The sequence below is a fragment of the Perognathus longimembris genome, chromosome 28 (genome assembly GCF_023159225.1).
Source record: "Perognathus longimembris pacificus isolate PPM17 chromosome 28, ASM2315922v1, whole genome shotgun sequence".
NCBI classification, from domain to species: Eukaryota; Metazoa; Chordata; class Mammalia; order Rodentia; family Heteromyidae; genus Perognathus; species Perognathus longimembris.
In genome coordinates, this window is record NC_063188.1 from 13701180 (window position 1) to 13722912 (window position 21733).

At 42.3% G+C, this 21733-nt stretch overlaps 1 protein-coding gene across 1 annotated transcript; it reads left to right on the forward strand.

The window, feature by feature from the left end:
• The first annotated feature begins 14007 nt into the window (after positions 1–14007).
• Plac1 (placenta enriched 1) lies at positions 14008–14701 on the forward strand. Its single transcript, XM_048336835.1, has one exon. It carries the CDS (start codon positions 14008–14010, stop codon positions 14638–14640), a length of 633 nt encoding a protein of 210 aa, XP_048192792.1. The 3' UTR covers positions 14641–14701.
• The last annotated feature ends 7032 nt before the right edge of the window (positions 14702–21733 follow it).

The following is a 21733-nucleotide window of genomic DNA, read 5'->3' on the forward strand; positions in this document are numbered from 1 at the left end:
CCCGTCTGCCATCTCTCTCTCTCTCTTTTTTTTTCATCCACTTGCACATACATTCCTTCAGTATTTACCAAACACCTATTTCAGGCAGGAGCCAGAGCGAGAGTATACAGAAGGCGTTTGTTTTCTCTTCTCCCTCTCAATGGCTCTTCTCTCCTGCTCTCTCTCTCCCCATAATTCAGTGGTAACAGGGGTGGGATAGAGGAGCATCCAAACTCCATCCCTGTAGGAGACATCTGTGCCAGGAATTTCCAGCAACTCCCCCAAGGAGAGTGGCAGATTGATGGGACGCTCTCGTTGGGGCTCACTAGGGAGTGGAGGGAGATGGGGGCAGGTGGAACCCGGCAGCCAGGCTGTCTGCCTGAGCCTATTCTATAGCTCCCATTTATGAGACCCTTGCTCTGTGCCAGGCCCCGTACGTGCAGTTTCTCATACCACATTTAATCTTCCAATCCTAGGAGGTTGCTTTTATTATTATAACTTCCAGTTGTAAACTGGAGCTAGGAAGGGGGTGGGGACAAGACTTGTCCAGGGTCACACAGGTAGGATGTGAGTGACAGAGCCCTGATTCAAGCTTGGGTATTTATAGTGATCAGAGTTGAGCTTTTGCTGTGTCTGTGCAGAGGCAGGGTAGTTCAATGGTCAAGTGTTTTGATGTGTCACAAGACACTTGGAATAGAACTACACTTTTATTCACTACCTTTGTCATTTAGGGTGTTACTTTTCTAAGCATTGGGGTTTTTATGTGTGTAAAATGAAGATAATAATAATAACAATCATACTTTTTTAGGGTTGTGGTGATCATTGAATGAAACATTCTTTGTTTGTTTTGTTTTTGTTGCCAGTCCTGGGCCTTGAACTCAGGACCTGAGCACTGTCCCTGGCTTCTTTTTGCTCAAGGCTAGTACTCTACCTCTTGAGTCACAGTGCCACTTCCGGCTTTTTTCTATACATGTGGTGCTGAGGAATCGAACCCAGGGCTTCATGTATACGAGACGAGCACTTTACCACTAGGCCACATTCCCAGCCCCTGAATGAAACATTCTTAAATACTTTTATGTTGCTATTTGAAAGTGTTGCTTATTTAGAAACTCAGGATTTAACCTAGTTAGTGAGAATGTGTTTTGAATTTCCATACCCACTGATAAAAAAGCCTTCCTATTTTTATAGTCAGATTTTCCTCCCTAGTTTCCATAGTGCAACCCCACCAAAAACACAGGACAGCTGCCATTTTGTGCCAATACTTTCTGTCCATTTCCTAAATAGGCAAAGAACAAAGAATGTGTCACATCCTCATCCCTTATTTGGGGTCATGCCCTTTGAGAACGTCTTCTGTTTCAGCTTCTATCTCTAGGCAGTTTGGGCACCTGCTTAAGTCATTGCCCCAATGTGAGCATGCTAATCCGTGGGTTTATGAGAGTTTTGCTTTCCATACAACATGGAATGGGCCAGCACTTCTGGTTTTAATACCCCAGTCTTGATTTCTAACAGGTGGGTGCCACAGTTGTTCAGCTCTTGGTATGAGCCAAGTTCATAGCTCAAACAATATAGGATTCTTCATAAAAAGCCAGTGAATGCACCAAATGGTGTTAGTGAGGGAACTATGTGTAATTCCTTTCTCCAACATTTCAAGCTAGTGGTATTAACCAGGAAGAAAGACTGCTTCAGCCATGCTGATTTCTTTATACCCACTAATTAGGGCTATTTTTTTAAGTGAGAACTAAAATATTTGCGAAAACCCAAGTGATGCCAGAGATAAGATTGTGTAGAAAATGGCATGTGCCAATTGCTAGTGGCTCAGGCCTGTAATCCTAGCTACTCAGGAGGCTGAGATCTCAGGAGGGGAATCCAAAAGCTGCCTAGGCAGAAAACTCTGTAAGACTCTTATATCCTACTCACCACTAAAAGGCTGGAAGTGGAGGTGTGGCTCAAATGGTAGAGTGCTAGCCTTAAGCAAAAAATAAAACTAAACGAGAGGCTGAGTTCAAGCCATGAAGATAGGGGGAAGGGAGGGAGAGAAGGAGGGAGGGAGGGAGGGAGGGAGGGAGGGAAGGAAGGAGGGAATAAAAGAAAGAAGGAAGGAGGGAGGGAGGGAGGGAGGGAGGGAGGGAAGGAAGGAAGGAAGGAAGGAAAGAAGGAAGGAAGGAAGGAAGGAAGGAAGGAAGGAAGGAAGGAAGGAAGGAAGGAAGGAAGGAAGGAAGGAAGGAAGATGGCATTAATGGAGAGTCTGGGTTGATCATTTAGTCATTGTACTCCTCTCTTTCCCTCCCATGCAAGCTCACTCGTCATTGTCTTGAAAGATATTATGAAATCAGAGACACAATCCCTGTCTTCAGAGTGTAATTAGGAATATGTACGTCTCTGTTTGTGTAATAAATATAAAATTTTGAGAACATATGGTACTTTTTCTCTCTCAGGAAAATTTATTGGGTGACCATTCAGGCCATTCTTCATAGTTTGGGGTTGCCATATCTGGTGGCTTTGTGGAGAAGCCATACACATTTCCCTTGTCAAAATATATTGGGAGAGCCTAAATATATAGCATGTCCCGAAGTTCATTATGTTCTGCGTATCCATGCAGCTCATGGAACAAATGTGTTATATTGAAATAGGAAATGACTGCCTGCTCTCAAGAAGTCTAAAATATAAGGAGTGATAAAATATAAACAGTAATCTAGAATTATCTACTCAACTGAATTTCTGTCTCATTTATTGCCTCTTTTTTTTTCACTTTCCTCTCCTTGAAAAGTTATTAGCTTAGCCTACCTCCCCCATCGCCCTGGACCCTGACACTCATAAACAACTTCTGCCTCTATTTTTTGAGTACTTTCCCTGTGTTATTTTCTGTGTTGTTATATGCTAGAAAAAGTCCTGGGAACATCGTACATACTTCCAGCTTGCCTTTGCCACATCGTAGCTTTGTGTGTTTACTGAGTTTCTTCACCTTCCACTCCTCAATTTCTTCATCCTGAAAATAACGTTAATAATAATATTACCTACGGCACAGAGTTGCAATGAGAATTAAAAGTGATATTACACAGAGAGCCCTTAACACGGTGTCTTAATGAATCTTGGTTTCCTTCCTTTCTTTTGTCAAGGAATCTCAGGTTGTGTACAGACAGCTGCTTCTGTCTAGTAAAGGGACTCAATTTCGGTACTTGTTCCCGTTTACTTCAGAATACAAAGAAACATTTTATAAAAGCAGGACTCTTTTGAGAGCACATGGAGAAGGTGTCTATCTCTTTACAAGACAACATATTCATGTTTCACCAAGCACTGGTGGCTCATGCCTGAAATCATGGTTACTTAAAGGGCTGACATTCTGAGGATAGTGATGCAAATCAACCTAGGCCAAAAAACCTCTGAGACTCTTCTCTCCAACGAACCCAGCGTGGCACAGGGCCAGCCTTGAGCAGAAAAACCCAGCTAGAGGGTGAGGCCCTGAGCTCAAGCACCAATATCTGCCCCACAAGGACAAATACTCAAGTTTCAAAATATCTCAACAGCCTAATTCCCCTCAACTTTGTTCTGTTCTTCTACTGCCGAGAATGCTGCAACCCAGTGTGAAGTAGCCATGTGGGAAACTAAGTAACCCTTCTTTCCATACCTCCTGATACCCAACCTAAGCATTATGGGATGGATTGAAGCGCTTCTGGCTTGGCCTGAAAATTTGCTATTGGCTGGGAGTAGGTCAGGCTCTTTAAGAGGTACATAGAGCTTGGAATATAGGGATCATCTGTCTTCTGGAAAGTGGCTGTCATCCTATCTCCCATTGCTGTCACATCAGTGGTGCCTTGCATTCTAGCCTGTTTTCTAGGGAATGCAGCACCTAGGGTATCACTGGACCTGCCTTCTCTGGCCTGTGATGCAAGCCAAAAGGAACTGCTCAGAATACTTTTTTTTTTCCTCTTGGTCTTTCCAAAGCTGAGTCTATCCTAGAAAACCTTCTTCTTCCTGTCCTCAGAGCCATCTACCACCTAAGAGCATGTTTCAGGGTTGCTCCCTGGGCCCCTTGAGCTTCTCTTGGCTCTATCTATTTATTTTATTTTATTTTTTTTTTTGGCCAGTCCTGGGCCTTGGACTCAGGGCCTGAGCACTGTCCCTGGCTTCTTCCCGCTCAAGGCTAGCACTCTGCCACCTGAGCCACAGTGCCCCTTCTGGCCGTTTTCCATATATGTGGTGCTGGGGAATCGAACCGAGAGCTTCATGTGTTTGAGGCAAGCACTCTTGCCACTAAGCCATATTCCCAGCCCTCTTGGCTCTATCTATATATATATATTTTTTTTTTTTTGGCCAGTCCTGGGCCTTGGACTCAGGGCCCGAGCACCGTCCCTGGCTTCTTCCCGCTCAAGGCTAGCACTCTGCCACTTGAGCCACAGTGCCACTTGAGCCACAGCGCCGCTTCTGGCCGTTTTCTGTATATGTGGTGCTGGGGAATCGAACCTAGGGCCTCGTGTATCCGAAGCAGGCACTCTTGCCACTAGGCTATATCCCCAGCCCTCTTGGCTCTATCTAAAACACACAATTCTTGGGTTGGGAATGTGGCTTAGTGGTATTGTACTTGCCTAGCATGTATGAAGCCCTGGGTTTGATTCCTCAGTGTCACATAAATTTAAAACGTCATTCAATAAATCTTAATTTAAAACGAAATGCTGACACTTCTCCTAAACAATTCAACCATCAAGCATTCTAGAAAGTTTCCTCATGTATCTTCAAGTGGGAGTCCATAGGTCAAGCCACTTAGGACGTTCTCTTTCTTTTAGGAGGATTAAGGCATGCATTATAAACCAGCCAGGCTGATGGAAAGGCGTGAGGCCCACATCACTTCCCTAATCTTGATCTTGACCAAGGCTCTCTACCTTTCTGGCCTCTATTTCCACACTTTATCCCATGATCCTTACCTTTAGGGACCTTACAAGGCAGCTTCAAGTAAGTGTCAAGAGGAATGACAAGACATTCCTAGCTCTAAAAGTTGCTCAGAAATGAACAGAAAAAAAGCTGATGAGAAACAGTTCTTTTTGTTCCCTGTTGAGGTAGAAGCTGAATGACCAGATGTCAGAGAATTTCCATCCCATTCGTATAACATTCTATCAGATAATGCTCTGTGTGTGTGTGTGTGTATGTGTGTGCGTGTGTGTGCATGGGATAGGTATGTAAGAACACATACAGATGGCAAGCAGGCATGCAGAAGATACTGCACTTTCTAGGCAATGATCTACCACTTGAGCTACACCGCTAGTGCCAGAGGCTGTTTATGTGGCTCTTGTCTTGACAGTCATAAAATATCAACCAGGTGCTAGTGGCTGATGCCTGGAAGAAATTCCAGGATCACAATCTGAAGCCATCCCAGGCTGGAAAATTTGTGAGACTGTTACTGCCAAGGAACCAGCAAAAAGCTGGAAGTAGAGCTGTGACCCAAGTGATAGAGCACCAGCTCTGGGACAGTGCACAAGTCCTGAGCTCTAACACCAGTACTACCACAAAAACAAAATCGAATTTTTGGCTCGACTTAGATATCTTTTATTTGTATAGACATTCTTCTCTGCTCACAGAGCTATTCCTGTCATCACAATGCCACAAAACAAGGCATTTCTACCTTCTGCAATATGCATTCTAAACTGTATGTTTCCTAGAAACCACAGATAACCTTCTTATCAAAGGAGCCTTGTCTGAGCCTTTTGTGCTTTTCAGGAGTCAAGAGAGGGTGGATGGTCTCGATTAAGTGTGTGTGTGCATGCACTAGGAGGCTACATTCTGGGGAGGGCGCATGCGCACGTGCCACGTGCTCAGAGAGGTGGCAAAGCCCTGGCAGGAGCATCTAATTCCATTCTCTGCCTCCTCGTGCTAACACCTGGAAACCATCAGGGGCCAATGGACCTTCATTTGGTTTGGGGCAGAATTCCAGAGGCTACTAAGGGGTTAAAATATGGCTGGGGCTGCTTTGGGGTTAAAAGCATTACACAGACACAAACCTACCTAGTCTTTTCAAATGATAAAGGACTCTGGGGCTTTGTGACACACAGTGTCATTTTCTGAAACCAATCAAACTCAAATAAATGATTACATTAAAACCTAAACTGGATTAGAGGCAGGCATTTGGGATTTTTTTCCTTACATTTTATGGAAATTATGAAATGCATCCCTCTGTTCATCCCTCTGTTTAAAATTAAACCAACTCAGCGTCTCTGCATGAAAAAGGAGTTCCCATGACCTGAGATTTGCCATTTCACTGAAAGGACAGCTTATTGTATTTATTTGAAAATATTTGTGTTCACCTAGGGGATGCCTTACCATGGTCATGAAGCCTTTATTATGGTTTGATTTCACATTGGACTACTTACCTTTTAGTTACTGAATGTGCAACCCAATGAAAATCGTTCTCTTCCAAAGAGCTTGGACTCTTGTTTATTTCACAACCTTTATTTGTGTATGAGATGAACCATGACATTTAAACTACGCTTGATAGCTTAACCGATTATAAGAATAAAACCAGATGGCCCAAACAAAAATAATACTTTGATTGCTTTCAAATTCAATGTCAAAAATTAAAAACAGCTTTCAAAAAGCCTTGATTTTTTTTTCCAGACACGACTCTGAGTCATATATATGTACATGTGGCTTTTTTTTGCCTAGCAAAATTAGAAGTATATTAAACAAAAAAATTAACAATGATGATTAGGAGGCTGAGAAGCATTTTTCTGCTCATTTTCTATATTTCCCAATTTTTCTGCAATTACTTTGAGAAGGAAAAAAAAAACCATTCACGACGGCTTTTTAGTGTAATTTTAATGGAGTCATTTTTAGGACTCAGTCAAGGTGTTTTCAGGCTTTAGCAGTTCATAATTCTTCCACACGTATGAATAATGTGCAGTTACTTTAACACTGTGCTTCACAGGGTTGAAAAATAGAACTGGCCCCCGGAGTCTTTAAAACAAATGCAAATTCTACAAAAGCAGTTATTTCATTTCGAACTTACTTTCATGTACCTTCAATATCATTAGTATTAATCACGATCCTCACTTTCTTTGAGAGCAATGAACCAACTAATTCTTTTACACTGGGCTATAAAAGAAAGTCGATTTAAAAAGGCTGTCAAACCTTGCACGAGTTTGCGGAGCAAACTTAAAATGTGACTACTCTCATTTCTAAGTGAAAGAGTTCACGAAGTCTTAGGAGCCTTTCTTCTTTCTTTCCCCCCACATTTGTAGAAAAATTTTTTATTCCAACTTGGATTCCTTTTTCTTCAAATCAGCTGCAAGAAAGTGAACTCTAACTGTGTTACAAATCAAAGTTCTGACAGTTATATTTCCCTGAGATAATTGCATGCTGCTTTGGACTTTCCTTTTTCCCCTCTGTTTTCCTTTGTTGTGACAACAAGATTCTGGGAAAACAATATACAAATGCTAACAATATTGTCCTGGGTGTATGGGATTTTTTAAATAAGGAAGTCTTGAACCAAAAAAGCTTCCAGGAGTCTATGGAGTGAGTTCTTTCTCCAAACGATTCCAAATCCAGATGTGGAAATGTTTAGCTAATTCCTCTCTCCATTCTCCATGTGAAGAGTTCATACTTGCCTCAACGACATTACAGGAGCTGGGGATACAAAAATCCTATCTGCTTTCCAGGAGATTTGTGTGAAACTTCTTACTTTGCTCCCTAATAGCACAAAACTGGTTTATTAGACTTTAGCTTTGGTTTGTTTAAAAAAAAATTTCTTCCTGACATCAAAAATGCTTTGGGATTAGACTAATATTCAATCTTTTTGAACAGTGTTAAGAAATAGCATTCATAGTAAGAAAATTTCAATCTACTCTTTTAGTGATTTTGAAATACATAATACATTATTAACTATAATCACCATGCAATAGATCTCAGAAATTTATTTTTCCTGTCTCACTGAAACACTACAACCATCTCCCCTCTCCCTGACTATACTCCGCACCCCAGCTCTCTGAAAACCACTGTTCTACTCTCAATTTTGAGAAAAATATAAGATGATGGATATGTCCAACAGTTGGATTTAATCAACATATACATATATCATCATATAACATTGTTCCCCATAAATACAATCAGCCCAGTGCCCACAGATTCCATATTCACAGATCAAAAAATATCTAGGGGGAAAAACTATATCTGTACTGACTGTACATGCACTGTTTTCTTGTAATTATTCTCTAAGCTGTACAACATAAAAACTATGTCCATAGCCGTTATTATATTCAATATATAAGTAATCTAGAGATGATTTAAAGTACACAGAAGGATGTATAAAGGTTGAATGTCCCTTTGTATAATGGACTTAAGCACGTGCAGGTTTTGGTACTGCTCAAGTTCCTGGAACAAATTTCTTACAGATACGTAGGGCTAACTGTATATACAATTATTATTTGTCAATTTTTTTAAGACAGAAGTGCAGCTGTGGCTCAAGTGACAGAGTGCTAGCTTTGGGCACAAAAGCTCAGGGATAGAGCCCAGGCACTAAAAAAAAATTCACTACGAAAAGAATGATGATCCATGCTAAGTGGATTTTTTAGCATAACAAATAACAAGAATGAAATGAAGTGGCAATTCTTTCTTCCTTTTTTCTTCTTTTTTATTTGTCTAGGCCAACCTCTTCCATCTTTGTTTATAAGAAGGAAAAAGGTGGGCTGTTTTGGTTTCTCATGCTGTCACTCCTTTGCTAATCTAATTTTATCATTTTGGGTGAGTAATATAAATATCTTTTAAATATGTGCACTTCTATTCTGAGCATAACTTAAAAAGCAGGTTGATTACAGGAAAAATAAGAAATAGAGCTCCTATTCCTAAAAGGAAACAGTCCATTACTTTTTTTTTTTACTCTTAATGTAAAGGATTTATTAAGAATTAAGTGTATTGAAGAGTTCTTTAAAGAGAGAAAGAGAGAGAGAGGGAGAGACAGAGGGAAAAACTCTGTAGGAGCTAATGGGAAATGTATATACATAGACCACGTTTTGAAAAACAGAAAGCTACTTGTGCTCTGTAGCTGCAAGGAAAGCAAATATTTTGCAGCCAGGTGCAATGGGCCTCTCTGTGGCTCGCTTCAGGGCCGTGTGTAGCATAGTTGAGCCCAGCTTGCTTAGACAAATGTATCTCGGCTCACTGTGAGGAGAATTTGTCATCAAGTGCAAATGGAAGGGGGTCTGGTAATGCAAACCCAGAAACCTACTTTCTAATAGCCCAGCTATGTGAGCAGGAAGTGGAACAGGGTAAGCGGTTCTGTCTGCATTTATTTCTTCCCCAGCTTCCCCCCTCAATTTGGAAGATTGCTGGAGGCTTTTAACTAGAACTCTGTCCATAGCCCCTGGGCTGCTAAATACCTGCGTGCACATGAGCGCGTGAGCACACACACACACACACACACACACACACACACACACACACACGCACACACACCCCTCCACTTCCCATCTCCAGACTCTCCCCTCTTTGTGGCCCCTTTGTAAGCGGAGCTTAACTTCTCCCTCCCTTCCCCAGATCCCATCCCACCAGCACATCTCAGCTAGGTGTTAGAAAAGCCAGCTGATGTGATAAGTTCACACTGTGTTATAAATGACTTATGACCATCCTCCAGCAGATAGTCCTCTCTCCCTCCCTCTCTCGCTATCTCCCCCTGCTCCCCCTCCACACAGCCCTCTCCCCTTCCCTGGAAATGGCAAGCAACTGGGAAAGAGCAGCTGCCCCATTTTTTGATGACCTGTACTCAACCAAAAGGAGCCATTCCCAAAGTTTGGCATTGAGCAGAGCCTTTGCAAACTCATTAGTGAGTACACTGTGCTCTCCTCCTAATCGCCCCGTTCATCCCTCTCACCTCAAGATTGCACAGCCTTCAATGTTGCACTAACTTCCTTTTAAAGCTTTTTTCTGAACTCAGGAGTGCGTTGTCACCCACACAGGCATCTTCATTTATTGCTCCCATCACATGGCCATCTGTTCCTGGCTTGGAGAAAACCAGAGGAAATGGATTCTATCCTGTCCAAGTTTGGACATTTGTACTAAAATGATCCCACAAACTCACCCATGTCCCTGAACCCCTTCCCTCAGACTGATTCAGTGCAGTGATTCACCAAGTGGGTGTGGGGCAAGGAGGTCCTGTAAAATGGTTGCTTGAGGACCCACCATCTTGTTTCTCAGAGAATCTAGGCATTTCATAACTGTATTTGGATTATCTATGAGAACAAGGAGAATGGGATGAGGATAAAAAAGATATCTGAGAGAGAATTGGATAGCTTAACTCCTGAGCAAGAACAGCTTTAAACTAGAGTCTCCATTTGGGGAAGTTCACAAACAAAACTGGAATGAATGAATGGTTTCCTTGATCTAGTGTTGGAACGATTTAACAAGGTTTAAGTTCAGAGCCCATCCTGGGATGTGCAATGTGCTGTCAAGGAAAGCAAGGAGAGAAGGAAGGAGAGAGAGAGAGAGAGAAAGAGAGAGAGAGAGAGAGAGAGAGAGAGAGAGAGAGAGAGAGAGAGAGATTATACAGGTAGTCTCCTTTAGACCAAGACAAGAATGGGGAGGTGAGGGGTGATTTTCTCAGCTACCCAAAGGAAGCTCAGCATGAAACATAAAGCATGCATCCTTCTGGACCAACTCACATCAGGATTTATTTGTTTTTGTTGTTGTTTTGTTTGTTTTAGTTTGGAGGTCTGATAGAATGTACAGAGATAGGTTCTGTGTGTGTGTGTGTGTGTGTGTGTGTGTGTGTGTGTGTGTGTGTAACTGCTGCCTCTATTTTTGCTTTGGGGGGCTAAAAGGGAAGCATCCCGAGGAGAGACATTTCAGAATGTACAAAGAGGAAAGGAAGGAGCCAGTTGAATCCCTTCGGCTTCTCTTTACACCCCAACACCCACAAGAGAATGAGGAGTCATTAAGGAAAGACAGAGAGATAGTGAGCTTGAGCTGGACCAGTGAGAAACAAAGTGTTTCATCCGGGCCAATGCACTTGACTGGTGGCCTCCTATGCCATGGTTGCCCTCATTTTCCCCCGCCTCCCCCCTCCCCCTTTCCCTCTCCCCCCAAGAGTTGTGCAGTTGCTTTACACCAAATGGTTTTGTAAGTATTGCTTCTTTGTAAGTATTGGTTTGTCTTTTTATCCTTTGTCTCTCGATTTGGGTATTCCCTTTCCTTTTCCTAGTTTCAATACACATATATACAGTATTCAGCCATTTTCATTTTTAAAATGAAAGCTGAGTTGGACAATAGTTCATGGTGTCCTCCCTCTCTCCTTCCCTCTTTTCCTTTCTTCCTGCCTTCTTTCCTTCTTCCCTTCCTTCCTTCTTCCATTTCTTCCTTCCTTCCCTCCCTCCCTCTTTTTTCCCTCTTCAGGTCCCTTACTCTTTCAGTTTCCCTCCCTCATTTCTTCCACCTCTCCTTCTCCTCCCATCCTTCTTTCTCTCTCCCTTCCTTCCTCCATCCCTTTCTTCCTTCTTGTCCTTTTCCTTCCTTCCTTCCTCCCTTCCTTTCTTCTTCCCTTCCTTCCTCTCTCTTCTCCCTCTACTTCTCTCTCTTCCCCTCTCCTTCTCCCTTTTCCTCTCAGCTCCCTTCTTCGCTTCCTCCCTCCCTCTCCTTCTTCTCCTTCACCCTTCCTTCTTTTTCCCTTTGCTTCTCTCATTTTTCATCCCTCCCTTCCTTCCTTTTCTCCTCCTATCTCCTCTCCCTTCATCTCTTTCCCTCTCCTTCTTCCTATTTCTCTCACTTTCCCCCTTCCCTCTCTTCTTTCTTCACTTTTCATCTCCTCCTGGTATCATTTTTAAAATGCCAAATCTTAGCTTTACTTTTTTTCTCTCCCTGCTACTCTGCCTACTGCTCCTTCAGACATAAAAGGCAACAGAAGTAGGATGTGGCCACAGAGCTTCCAACTAAGAAAAAGAGAAAAACCTGGTGAACAGAAAAGAAGAATCTAATGCAAAGAAAATAGTTTTAGAAAATAGTTTGTCAATCGGTGTTAAAAGTGTAATTTAATGCCCTCTTTCTCCCTCCCCACACTGACTTTCCTGGGATTTGAGCTCATGTCCTCACAATTGCTAGACAGGGCTCTATCACTTGAACCAAGTTTCTGGCCCTCCCTTTGTAAAATATGGGACTTTTAAGTAGTTTGATGTGCAGTGGGCATTGAAAAATATAAAGTTAAAACCCAGCATGTTTTTCTACATTGAGATTCCACTTCACCTCAGTCAGAATGGCTATCATGAAGAAAACAAATAACCATACATGCTTGAAAAGGGAAGAAGCCTTATACAATCTTTGTAGAAATGCAAATTAGCGCAGCTACTATGGAAATCCATATAGAGCTTACTAGAAGAAACTAGAACTTTCTGCTCTACTACTCCTGGGCATGTATCCAAAAGTGTGTAAGTCAGCAAGGAATTTACAATTGCAAGTTATAGAATCAGCTTAGGTGCTCATCAATTAATCAAGGGATGAATAACATGTGCTATATATACACAGTGGAGTTTTACTAGGCCATTAAAGAGGACTGAATTACTGAGAATGTGTCTCACGTGGTAGAGTGACTGCTTAGAAAGGAGGAGGAGGAAAAGAGAGTTGTTAAGTGACATTATTGTTTACTAGAAAAATGGGTAAAAGTATAAGTGAAATAAGTCAGTATCACACAGACTAGTATCATATGTTTTCTCACATATGGGGAAAACAAACTAAGGCAAAACAAAACAAGAAGATCATAAAAGTAAAAGGGAACTACTAGGGAAATAGAAGGTAAAAGGAAAAGCAGACACTTCATTGAAAATGAACTGTACAACTTGTGGATGGGGACAAGAGGAAAAAACTGGGAGACAGCAAGGGAAGGAGTAACAATGTCCAGAAATAAGTGTTCTCATTATCTGACATATGAAACTCTGCCCCTCTGTATATCACCTTTATAATAACAATAAAAAAACTAATAAAAAAGAAAGAAAGAGGGGGTAAATATGATCAAAGTACATTTTATTCATGTATGGAAATATCACAATGAAATCCCTTTGTACAATTAATATATGCTAATAAAAAGCCAGCATGTTTTTCTCTTTTCGCATTTCATTATTTTACAAAGTAGCCTAATGAATGTATCAGGAAATCCTCTGGCCTTAATGACTTAGGATGCTACGGCTGGAGTTCGGGAAGCTTTCCTTTGCTCACTTTTAAGTGAGCCACTCTGCAAAATTGCTAAAATATGTGGTTGTCAGGAATAAGCTACTTAAGGTTTTTTAAATTAATTATGTTACTAACAACGATAGAAAGGCAATAAGCAGTTGGGCACCAGTGGCTCACACCTGTAATCCTAGCAGTATACCCAGGAGGCTGAGATCTGAGGATTGTGGTTCAAAGGCAGCCTGGTAAGGAAAGGTATAAGGTATGTGACCCTTATCTCCCATTAACCAGCAAAAAGCTGAAAGTAGAACTGTGACGAAAAAGCTTCCCACTGGCACAAAGATAAAAGAAGCCATTATAGAGCTGGGAGTGTACCTTAGGCACTGAGTGCTTGCCTGACACATGTAACTCCCTGGGTTACTGAAAAAAAAAGTGCAAAAGAAGCCATTATAGGGTCTGGGAATGTAGCTTAGTGGTAGAGTGCTTGCCTAGCATGCATGAAGCGCTGGGATCGATTCATACACAGAAAAAGGCACAAGTGGCGCTGTGGCTCAAGTGGTAGGTAGAGTGCTAGCCTTGAGCAAAAAGAAGCCAGGGACAGTGCTCAGGCCCTGAGTCCAAGCCCCAGGACTGGCCTCAAAAAAAAAAAAAAAGAAGCCATTATAAACATCAATAAACATGTGAATCCTAACAATGAAATTAAAATTGAATTATATCTCGCCTACATGTTCTCTTCTTAATGATTTAGGAATGGGCTTTTGTTAAAAGGCAAATGAAGATGACATTTAAACTTTCAATTGAAAGTACTATGATTTCTGTCTTGTGTTTTTGTGTGCCTTAGAACTCCTCTCTGGACCGCTTTCCTGTGTCCTGTGGGTTGTTACCTGATCGGCTGCAAGGATGAAGGTGTTTGAGTTCGTAGCGGGCCTGATCTTCTTCGCCGCCGCGTTTTCGGTCTGTTCTGGACAGAGCTCATTGACTGTACTGTGTTCCATGGATTGGTTCATGGTCACGGTCCACCCATTCATGCTGAACAACGATGTATACGTCCACTTTTATGAGCTGCACCTAGGCCTAGGTTGTCCTCCTAATCATGTTCAGCCCCATTTCTACCAGTTCACCTACCGTGTTACTGAATGTGGCATTAGAGTCAAGGTCGTCTCGGAGGACGTAGTGATCTATAGCACTGAGATCCACTATGCCTCCAAGGGCACGTCATCTCGCTATGTGATCCCAGTGTCCTGCGCGGCCCCCAGGCGCTCCCCTTGGCTCACTAGGCCCTATCCCACAAGAGTAGCCAGAGAGGGTTCTGCGGCTGCTCCCAATGATAAACCATGCTGTGAGATGTTAAACTCGTCCGACCAAAGGCCCGTCTGCGATTGTCCACCTTATGTCTTCAACGGAGAACGTACCCAGAATGCACCTCAGCAAGCAGAGGCCCAGGTGGACCATCCTACGCCGTCACCTCAATATACTGCCGCGTCTTCTGAGGACTGGTGTCTTCGCTCCGATGATCTGATGGGGCCCATGTGATTCTCCAGTCCAGAGTCTTCTGCAGATCAGTTTTAGAATTAGAATGTAGTGTCTCCTACTATTAGACAAAATAAGTACCCTTAAGTGTCCTCCCAGGAGTCCTTTTCAGATAGGGCAACTCCTAGTAACTTCCAATTCCATTTGTAGTAGGGGTTTTTATATATCTTTTCGAAGAAAGAAAATTCTGATGGCATAAAAATAAACTTTCAGCATGTTTGTTTAATAAAGGCAGCATTTTTCAAAGTGGTTTGCCTGGTCTTTTCTTTTTAGGATGACTTTGCTCTCCATTAAGTTCCTTTAAGAAACAGTTCCCACCTGAACCACTCCATTTTACTTCCACTCTACACCGCTGAAGCTACCTTCGTAGTTCTATTATGGCTTTATTACTTTCCGTGCAATCAAAGCATCATTGCACTAATGACATTGAGCTCATCAGTAATTCTAAGAATTACACAAGTCACATCCCTCAAACTAGAGCGTAGGTCCCGGAGGCTCAGCTGAACCATATGTTTTCATCACAGACTGATAGTTCTTTGAAAGGAGGCTGTCCCACCAACATCAATGATCAATTAGAAAAAATCCTTACCAAACTGGGTGCTGGTAGTTCATGCCTTTAATCTGAGCTACTCACAAAGCTGAGATCTGAGGATCATGGTACAAAGCCAGCCCAAGCAGGAAAATCTCTGAGACTCTTATCTCCAGTTAACCACCAAACCAAGCCAGGAGTGGAGGTATGGCACCCACCTTGAGTGAAAAGCTAAGGGACAGTGTCCAGGACCTGAGTTGGAGCCTTGGTACCAGCGTGCGCACGCATGCGCGCGCGCGCACACACACACACACACACACACACACACACAAGAAAGAAAACAAAAGAAAAAACTCTCACTTAAGTTCTTTGGTCCATTAGCTTTCTCAAGGGCTTGGAGGAGCAGCAAGAGTAAGTGAATATTCAACAAATACTTGTTATTCACTGTTACTCGACACCAGATGTGAGTCTAGGCATTAAGGATATGGCAATGAGCAGAAAGTAACTCAGAAAAATTGAGGTCACACAGCTGGTAAACAATGATAAATTCAGATGGTGACAAATGCTATGGAGAAGTTAAAACAAGGGGACATGAGGGACACTACAAAAGGGACTCAAGTTGTCACAAAAGCCATCTGTGTGTCATTTGAACTGAGCTTGAATGTCCTGAAGAAAAATCCTGACCTGGGGTGATCTAGAGAGAAAACATGGCCCACAGCAAAAGCATCTCATCTGATCCTTGCTACAACCCTATGAGAACCACATTCTTATCACACCCATCTTACAAATAAAGAAACCAAGACACTGTGACTAAGAATGTGGCCCAAGGTCGCATACCTACTGAGAAGTAGACTGGTTTTTGTTGCTGTTGTTACACAGAGTTGATTCATTCCTTTTTATTGCTAATAGAATAACAATTTGAAAGGTAGTTACCCTTCCCAGAATCTAGTTTATCAAAGTAACGTAACAAGTCATAATACATCCCTCTAATTCAATGTGAAGATTATTTTTAAGGTATACCTGGCAACGAGTTTTTATTTATTTTAATTATCTTTAAGTAGTTATATAGTTACCATTTAACAAAGCAGTTTTGAGTATATCTTGATGAATGTCACCCCTTTCGATTTCACCCCATAAATCTACATAATTTTGCCAATAGGAATTTTAAGAGGCAAACCATGTTTTGAGTACTTGTTTGCACATGCTAATATAGACAAAGTGCTTTAGACAAGTAGAGAATAGAAATGTAGTCGTGCTAGGCACCCGTGGCTCACACCTATAATCCTAGCTACTCAACAGACTGTGATCTGAGAGTAGCAGTTCAAAGCCAGCCCAGGCAAGAAAGCTTGTGAGACTCTTATCCCTAATTAACCACCAGAAAATTGGGAGTGAAACTGTGGCTCAAAGCAGTAGAGTTCTAGCCTTGAGCGAAAGAGCTCAGCAACGGCATCCAGACCCTGAGTTCAAGCCTCAAGATCAACACACACACACACACACACACACACACACACACACACACACACAGAAATGCAGTCATGATACACAGTGGTTCATTTAAATCTCCCTCATTCCTTTTTAAGAAAAACCAGGTAATGATCCCCAGAAGCAGCAGATTCATGCCACCAATGCTTATTGCAATTAATCCTATGTGCTAAGCACTATGATAGATCATGGACATACAATGGCGAGTAAAATTGACACAGTTTAATGGGGGCAGAGTAAAGAGCCCTAAAGAGCTGCAGGAAATAGGCACTATTCCAGCCCAGAAAATAGCCTTGTGCAAAGATGTGAGAATCTGACTGAGATTGTCAGAAAAAGTGCAATACAGTGGCAATAGGGTGGAGGCACAGATGATGGTAGTAAGCTATGGGGCCAGGAATTAGCAGTTGATGAGACTATGGACAAGAGATCCAGCTCTTCCCTACCTCCTCCTCTCCGCAGAAGCATAGAGATTATTGCGCCCTGCAAAACATGGAAGCAGGGGGCTGGGGATGTGGCCTAGTGGCAAGAGTGCTTGCCTCATATACATGAAGCCCTGGGTTCAGTTCCCCAGTACCACATATACAGAAAATGGCCAGAAGTGGCGCTGTGGCTCAAGTGGTAGAGTGCTAGCCTTGAGCAAAAAGAAGAGTGCTAGCCTTGAGCAAAAAGAAGCCAGGGACAGTGCTCAGCCTAAGCCAGGGACAGTGTTCAGCCCCTGAGTCCAAGCCCCAGGACTGGCCAAAAAAAAAACCCAAACAAAACACATGGAAGCAACTTGGCACTAACTAATGGACACTTTAGACCTATGATGTGCAAGTCATAGGCATTATATGTGGGTAGTTCACAGCCGCAAATGGCAGTCTTCTGAGTGACAACCCCTGGAGCTGCGAATAGTGTCTCAGCCTTGAAAGAGACCCAAGGAATCGGTGGGAATCATTGTAGTTGCCATGCACCAAGCCCATTTCCGTGATCTTACTTAATGTGTATACAACTTTGTATGGTACCAATAATTTTCCCTGGTTTTTTTTAGATGAGGAAGCTGATGTTTGGAGAAACAAAAGTAGACAGTTAATAAATGACATTACTAGGGCAGAAATCCAAAGTTGTCTAGTGTCAAAGTGTCCCCTTTTGCCTTTGTACTAAGTACCACCTTCAGAGAAAAAATAGATTTCCATAGGAATGGAAAGATCCAGGAACATCCTCTGGTAGAGGGAGGCACTGACCCCACGCCTAGAACATGAAGAGGATCTAGTCAAGCAGAGATGAGAACGAACACTGTGTGTGAGTGTAGCACAGAAACAGGTGCACTGTGTTAAGGGAGGGCACTTAGGGGATAACTGTCCTGATTTGGTTGAAGGGAGATGAGATCAAATGGATGAAGTTATGGGCTGGGAATATGGCCTAGTGGCAAGAGCGCTTGCCTCCTACACATGAAGCTCTGGGTTCGATTCCCCAGCACCACATATATGGAAAATGGCCAGAAGGGGCGCTGTGGCTCAGGTGGCAGAGTGCTAGCCTTGAGCGGAAGAAGCCAGGGACAGTGCTCAGGCCCTGAGTCCAAGGCCCAGGACTGGCCAAAAAAAAAAAACAAAAAACAAATGGATGAAGTTATTAAAGAACAGAAAAAGAAGAAAATGATCATCGTTTCAAGTGAAGAACAACAGAAACTCATTCATTTTAGCCGACAGAAACTGAGTAGAGCAGAAAAATCTGGAGCATGGAAAGCTCCAGACCAGAAAGCAAAATAAACTGGCTTCCTGGAGGACATAAGATGTAAGCTTAGCTCTGATCTGCTTGACTGGACATTGACTCAAAGATTTCACTATGTAAAGCCCTAGAGACTCAGAAGACATGTTTAGCTCTGGATTTAAGGAATTGAGGTAAATGTATGGGATCCGGGTGAAGATGTGAATTCGTTGTATGTGTTAAGTTTGAGGTGATAGTAACATCCAACTGGATGTGTCTCGAGAAATGGAGCTACAGCTCAAGGAATAAACTTTTACAAGGCAAGTAAGGTTACAGGGACTACACAGACTATAGGTAATGAACATCAAATCAAAATTCCCAGACACTTAATCCTCAAGGCTTCATTACAAAACAATAGAAGAACAACCACTAAAGATGATTGAAATGACCAGGGCTGCTGGGTGCTTGCGGCTCGCATCTGTAATCCTAGCTACTGAGAACACTGAGATCTGAGGATCGTGGTTCAAAGCCAACCTGGGTAGAAAAGCCCATGAGACTCGTATTTCCAATTAACCACCAGAAAATCGGAAGTGGAGCTGTGACTCAAAATGGCAAAGCACTAGCCTTGAGTAAAAAGAGCTCAGAGACAGTGCCCAGGCCCTGACTTCAAGCTCCGTGACCCACAGAAAAAAGAAATGACCAGAGATGGAAAGAGAAGTATAACTCATAAAATAGTATACAAGAGGGAAGGGTGAGCATTAGTCTCCAGAACAACAAATGAGCCATGGTGGAGGAAGCCTTTGAATGGGACCTTACATAACAAGTAGAATCTCATCAGGTAATAATGGAGGGGAAAGGCACTATGGACAATGGGAACAAAAGTAAACATACCAAGAAACACAGTCATCAGGAATCACATAGGTCTACACCCCAGTATAAGAATATCTCATCTTTGAAAATTCTGTAATAATCTGTACTCACAGACTTGAATAGATTGTTACTCCATGACTCTTGGGGCACTGGTGGCTCATTTCTCTCATCCTAGCTACTCAGGAGGCTGAGATCTGAGGATCACTGTTTAAAGCCAGCCTAAGCCCAAAAGTCCAGCAGACTCTAACCAGAAAAAGCTACATGTGGAGGTGTGGCTCCAGTGGTAGAGTGCCAGCCTTAAGCAACAAAGCTCAGAGACAGAACCCAGGCCCTGAGTTCAAGCCCCAGGATCAGCACAAATAGAAAGGTGTTCTCCCATTTCAGATGCATGCTTGGCCTTAACTCAATGATGTACTTATTGTGGTTAAGGGAGCCTGTGTGCAATTAGTTTGCTTTCTGTTTCTCTAGCATAGTGTTTGGTTAATGTAACTATAGGCCCCAATCCAGTTACCTTGAGAAAGGTCTAAGAGTCCCATTAAAAAAAGGAGTCAGTGGCTGGGAATGTGGCCTAGTGGTACAATGTTTGCCTAGTATGCATGCAGCCCTAGGTTCGATTCCTCAGCACCACACAAACAGAAAAAGCCAGAAGTCGTGCTGTGGCTCAAGAGGTAGAGTGCTAGCCTTGAGCGGGAAGAAGCCAGGGACAGTGTTCAGGCCCTGAGTCCAAGCCCCAGGACTGGCAAAAAAACAAAACAAAACAAAAAAAAGGAATCATTCTGAAGACAGAAGATCAAAACATCTTAAGCAAAAAAAAAAAATGCATTTTAATTGACTAATTTCAGTGGCTTTTGAAGGGCCATTTCAAAAGAATGTTTTCCTCCTTTGTTACAGTAATGTTCAGTTCATTTTTAAGGTGACATGATTTATAAAAATCCATCACATTGTCTTCATATTTGTGATAAGAAGAAAGGTTTTGTTGCCAGCAAAAGAAATGAACATTTTCACCTTTCAATCCCTACAAAAGCCAAAAAATGTCTGAAACTATTCGTTATGATAATTGCCTGTCAATTTTTTTTAAAAAATTAGAGCCATAATGAGATTTCTTCACCCATAAAAGGAGATTCAAAGTATCATGAAATTTTTGTGCTTGGGCTGGGGATGTGGTTCACTGGTGGAGTGCTTGCCAAACATGTTTAAGGCCCTGGGTTCTAGCAAAACAGATTTAAAAACAACAACTTCTATGAGAAGTATATGTAACATTTAAGGGCAAATTCTTTTATCTTGAATTTTAATGTATAACTGGTTTTTTTTCCTGCTCCTAGGGCTTGAACTCAAGATCTGGGCTTTGTCCCTGAGCTTATTTTTATTCAAGGATTAGTGCTCTACCACATGAGCCACAGCACCACTTTTGGCTTTTTCTGAGTACGTATAATTCATTTTTGAGCCACATATAAACATCCCCATTCTTCTATTCCTTCACCAATAATGAAATTTTGGTGAAACATTGAATCAGACAGGGTGCCAATTCATACACACACACATACACACACACACACACACACACAGCATGCTCATAAGAAATATATTATCAAGGGATGAGTGTAAAGCTGAATTTCACAAAAATGCCTGTTAGTTCTAATTAGTGTTAATCCCTATGACAGATCTCTATAATATCCTGTTTATATGGTAATTATAGTTGTTTACTCCTTACCAAAAGACTTTCAGCTTTGTGAATTTTTTTGCATCTTTTTCAGCAGAAAGAAATCTCAAATGTAGAATCTAAATTCATGTTAGTTAGAAAATCACAGGACCATCTAGATTAGTTATCTCTTGCTGAATAACAAATTAGCTCCAGGGGCTGGGGAGATAGCCTAGTGGCAAGAGTGCCTGCCTCGGATACACGAGGCCCTAGGTTCGATTCCCCAGCACCACATATACAGAAAAACGGCCAGAAGCGGCGCTGTGGCTCAAGTGGCGGAGTGCTAGCCTTGAGCGGGAAGAAGCCAGGGACAGTGCTCAGGCCCTGAGTCCAAGGCCCAGGACTGGCCAAAAAAAAAAAAAGTGTTTACAAATTAGCTCCAGACAGCAAGTTTTTACCATCTCCTGGGTTCCACAGGGAAGAAATCTGGGCAAGGCTTAGCTGAGAACATTTTCTCAAGGTCGCCTGTGAGCTACAGTTAAGCTTTGGAGCACAGTTGCAGTCTTTGAAAATCTTCCTTGGAGCTAGATACTTCCAAGCTAGTTCCAGTGACCATTAGTGGGAGAACTCAGTCCCAGTCACAGGCTGTCCAAGTGTTTTCATGACATAGCTGGAGAAGAGAGAAGAGGAGGAGGATGGATGACAGGGTACTCAAGTTGGAATCCACAGGGTTTGTTTATCTGAGACCAGGACTTGAACTCGGTATCTGATGCTTTCACTCATTGGCTGGTGCTCTAACAGCTGAGCCACACATCCAACACTTCCATGGGGGTTTTGCCAAAGCCGTAGCTCCATTTCTGGGTTTTTTGTGATCAATGGGAGGTAAGATT

Excerpts from the sequence above, each read along its gene's own strand:
- Plac1 (XM_048336835.1), top strand. The coding sequence starts at position 14,008 with ATGAAGGTGTTTGAGTTCGTAGCGGGCCTGATCTTCTTCGCCGCCGCG.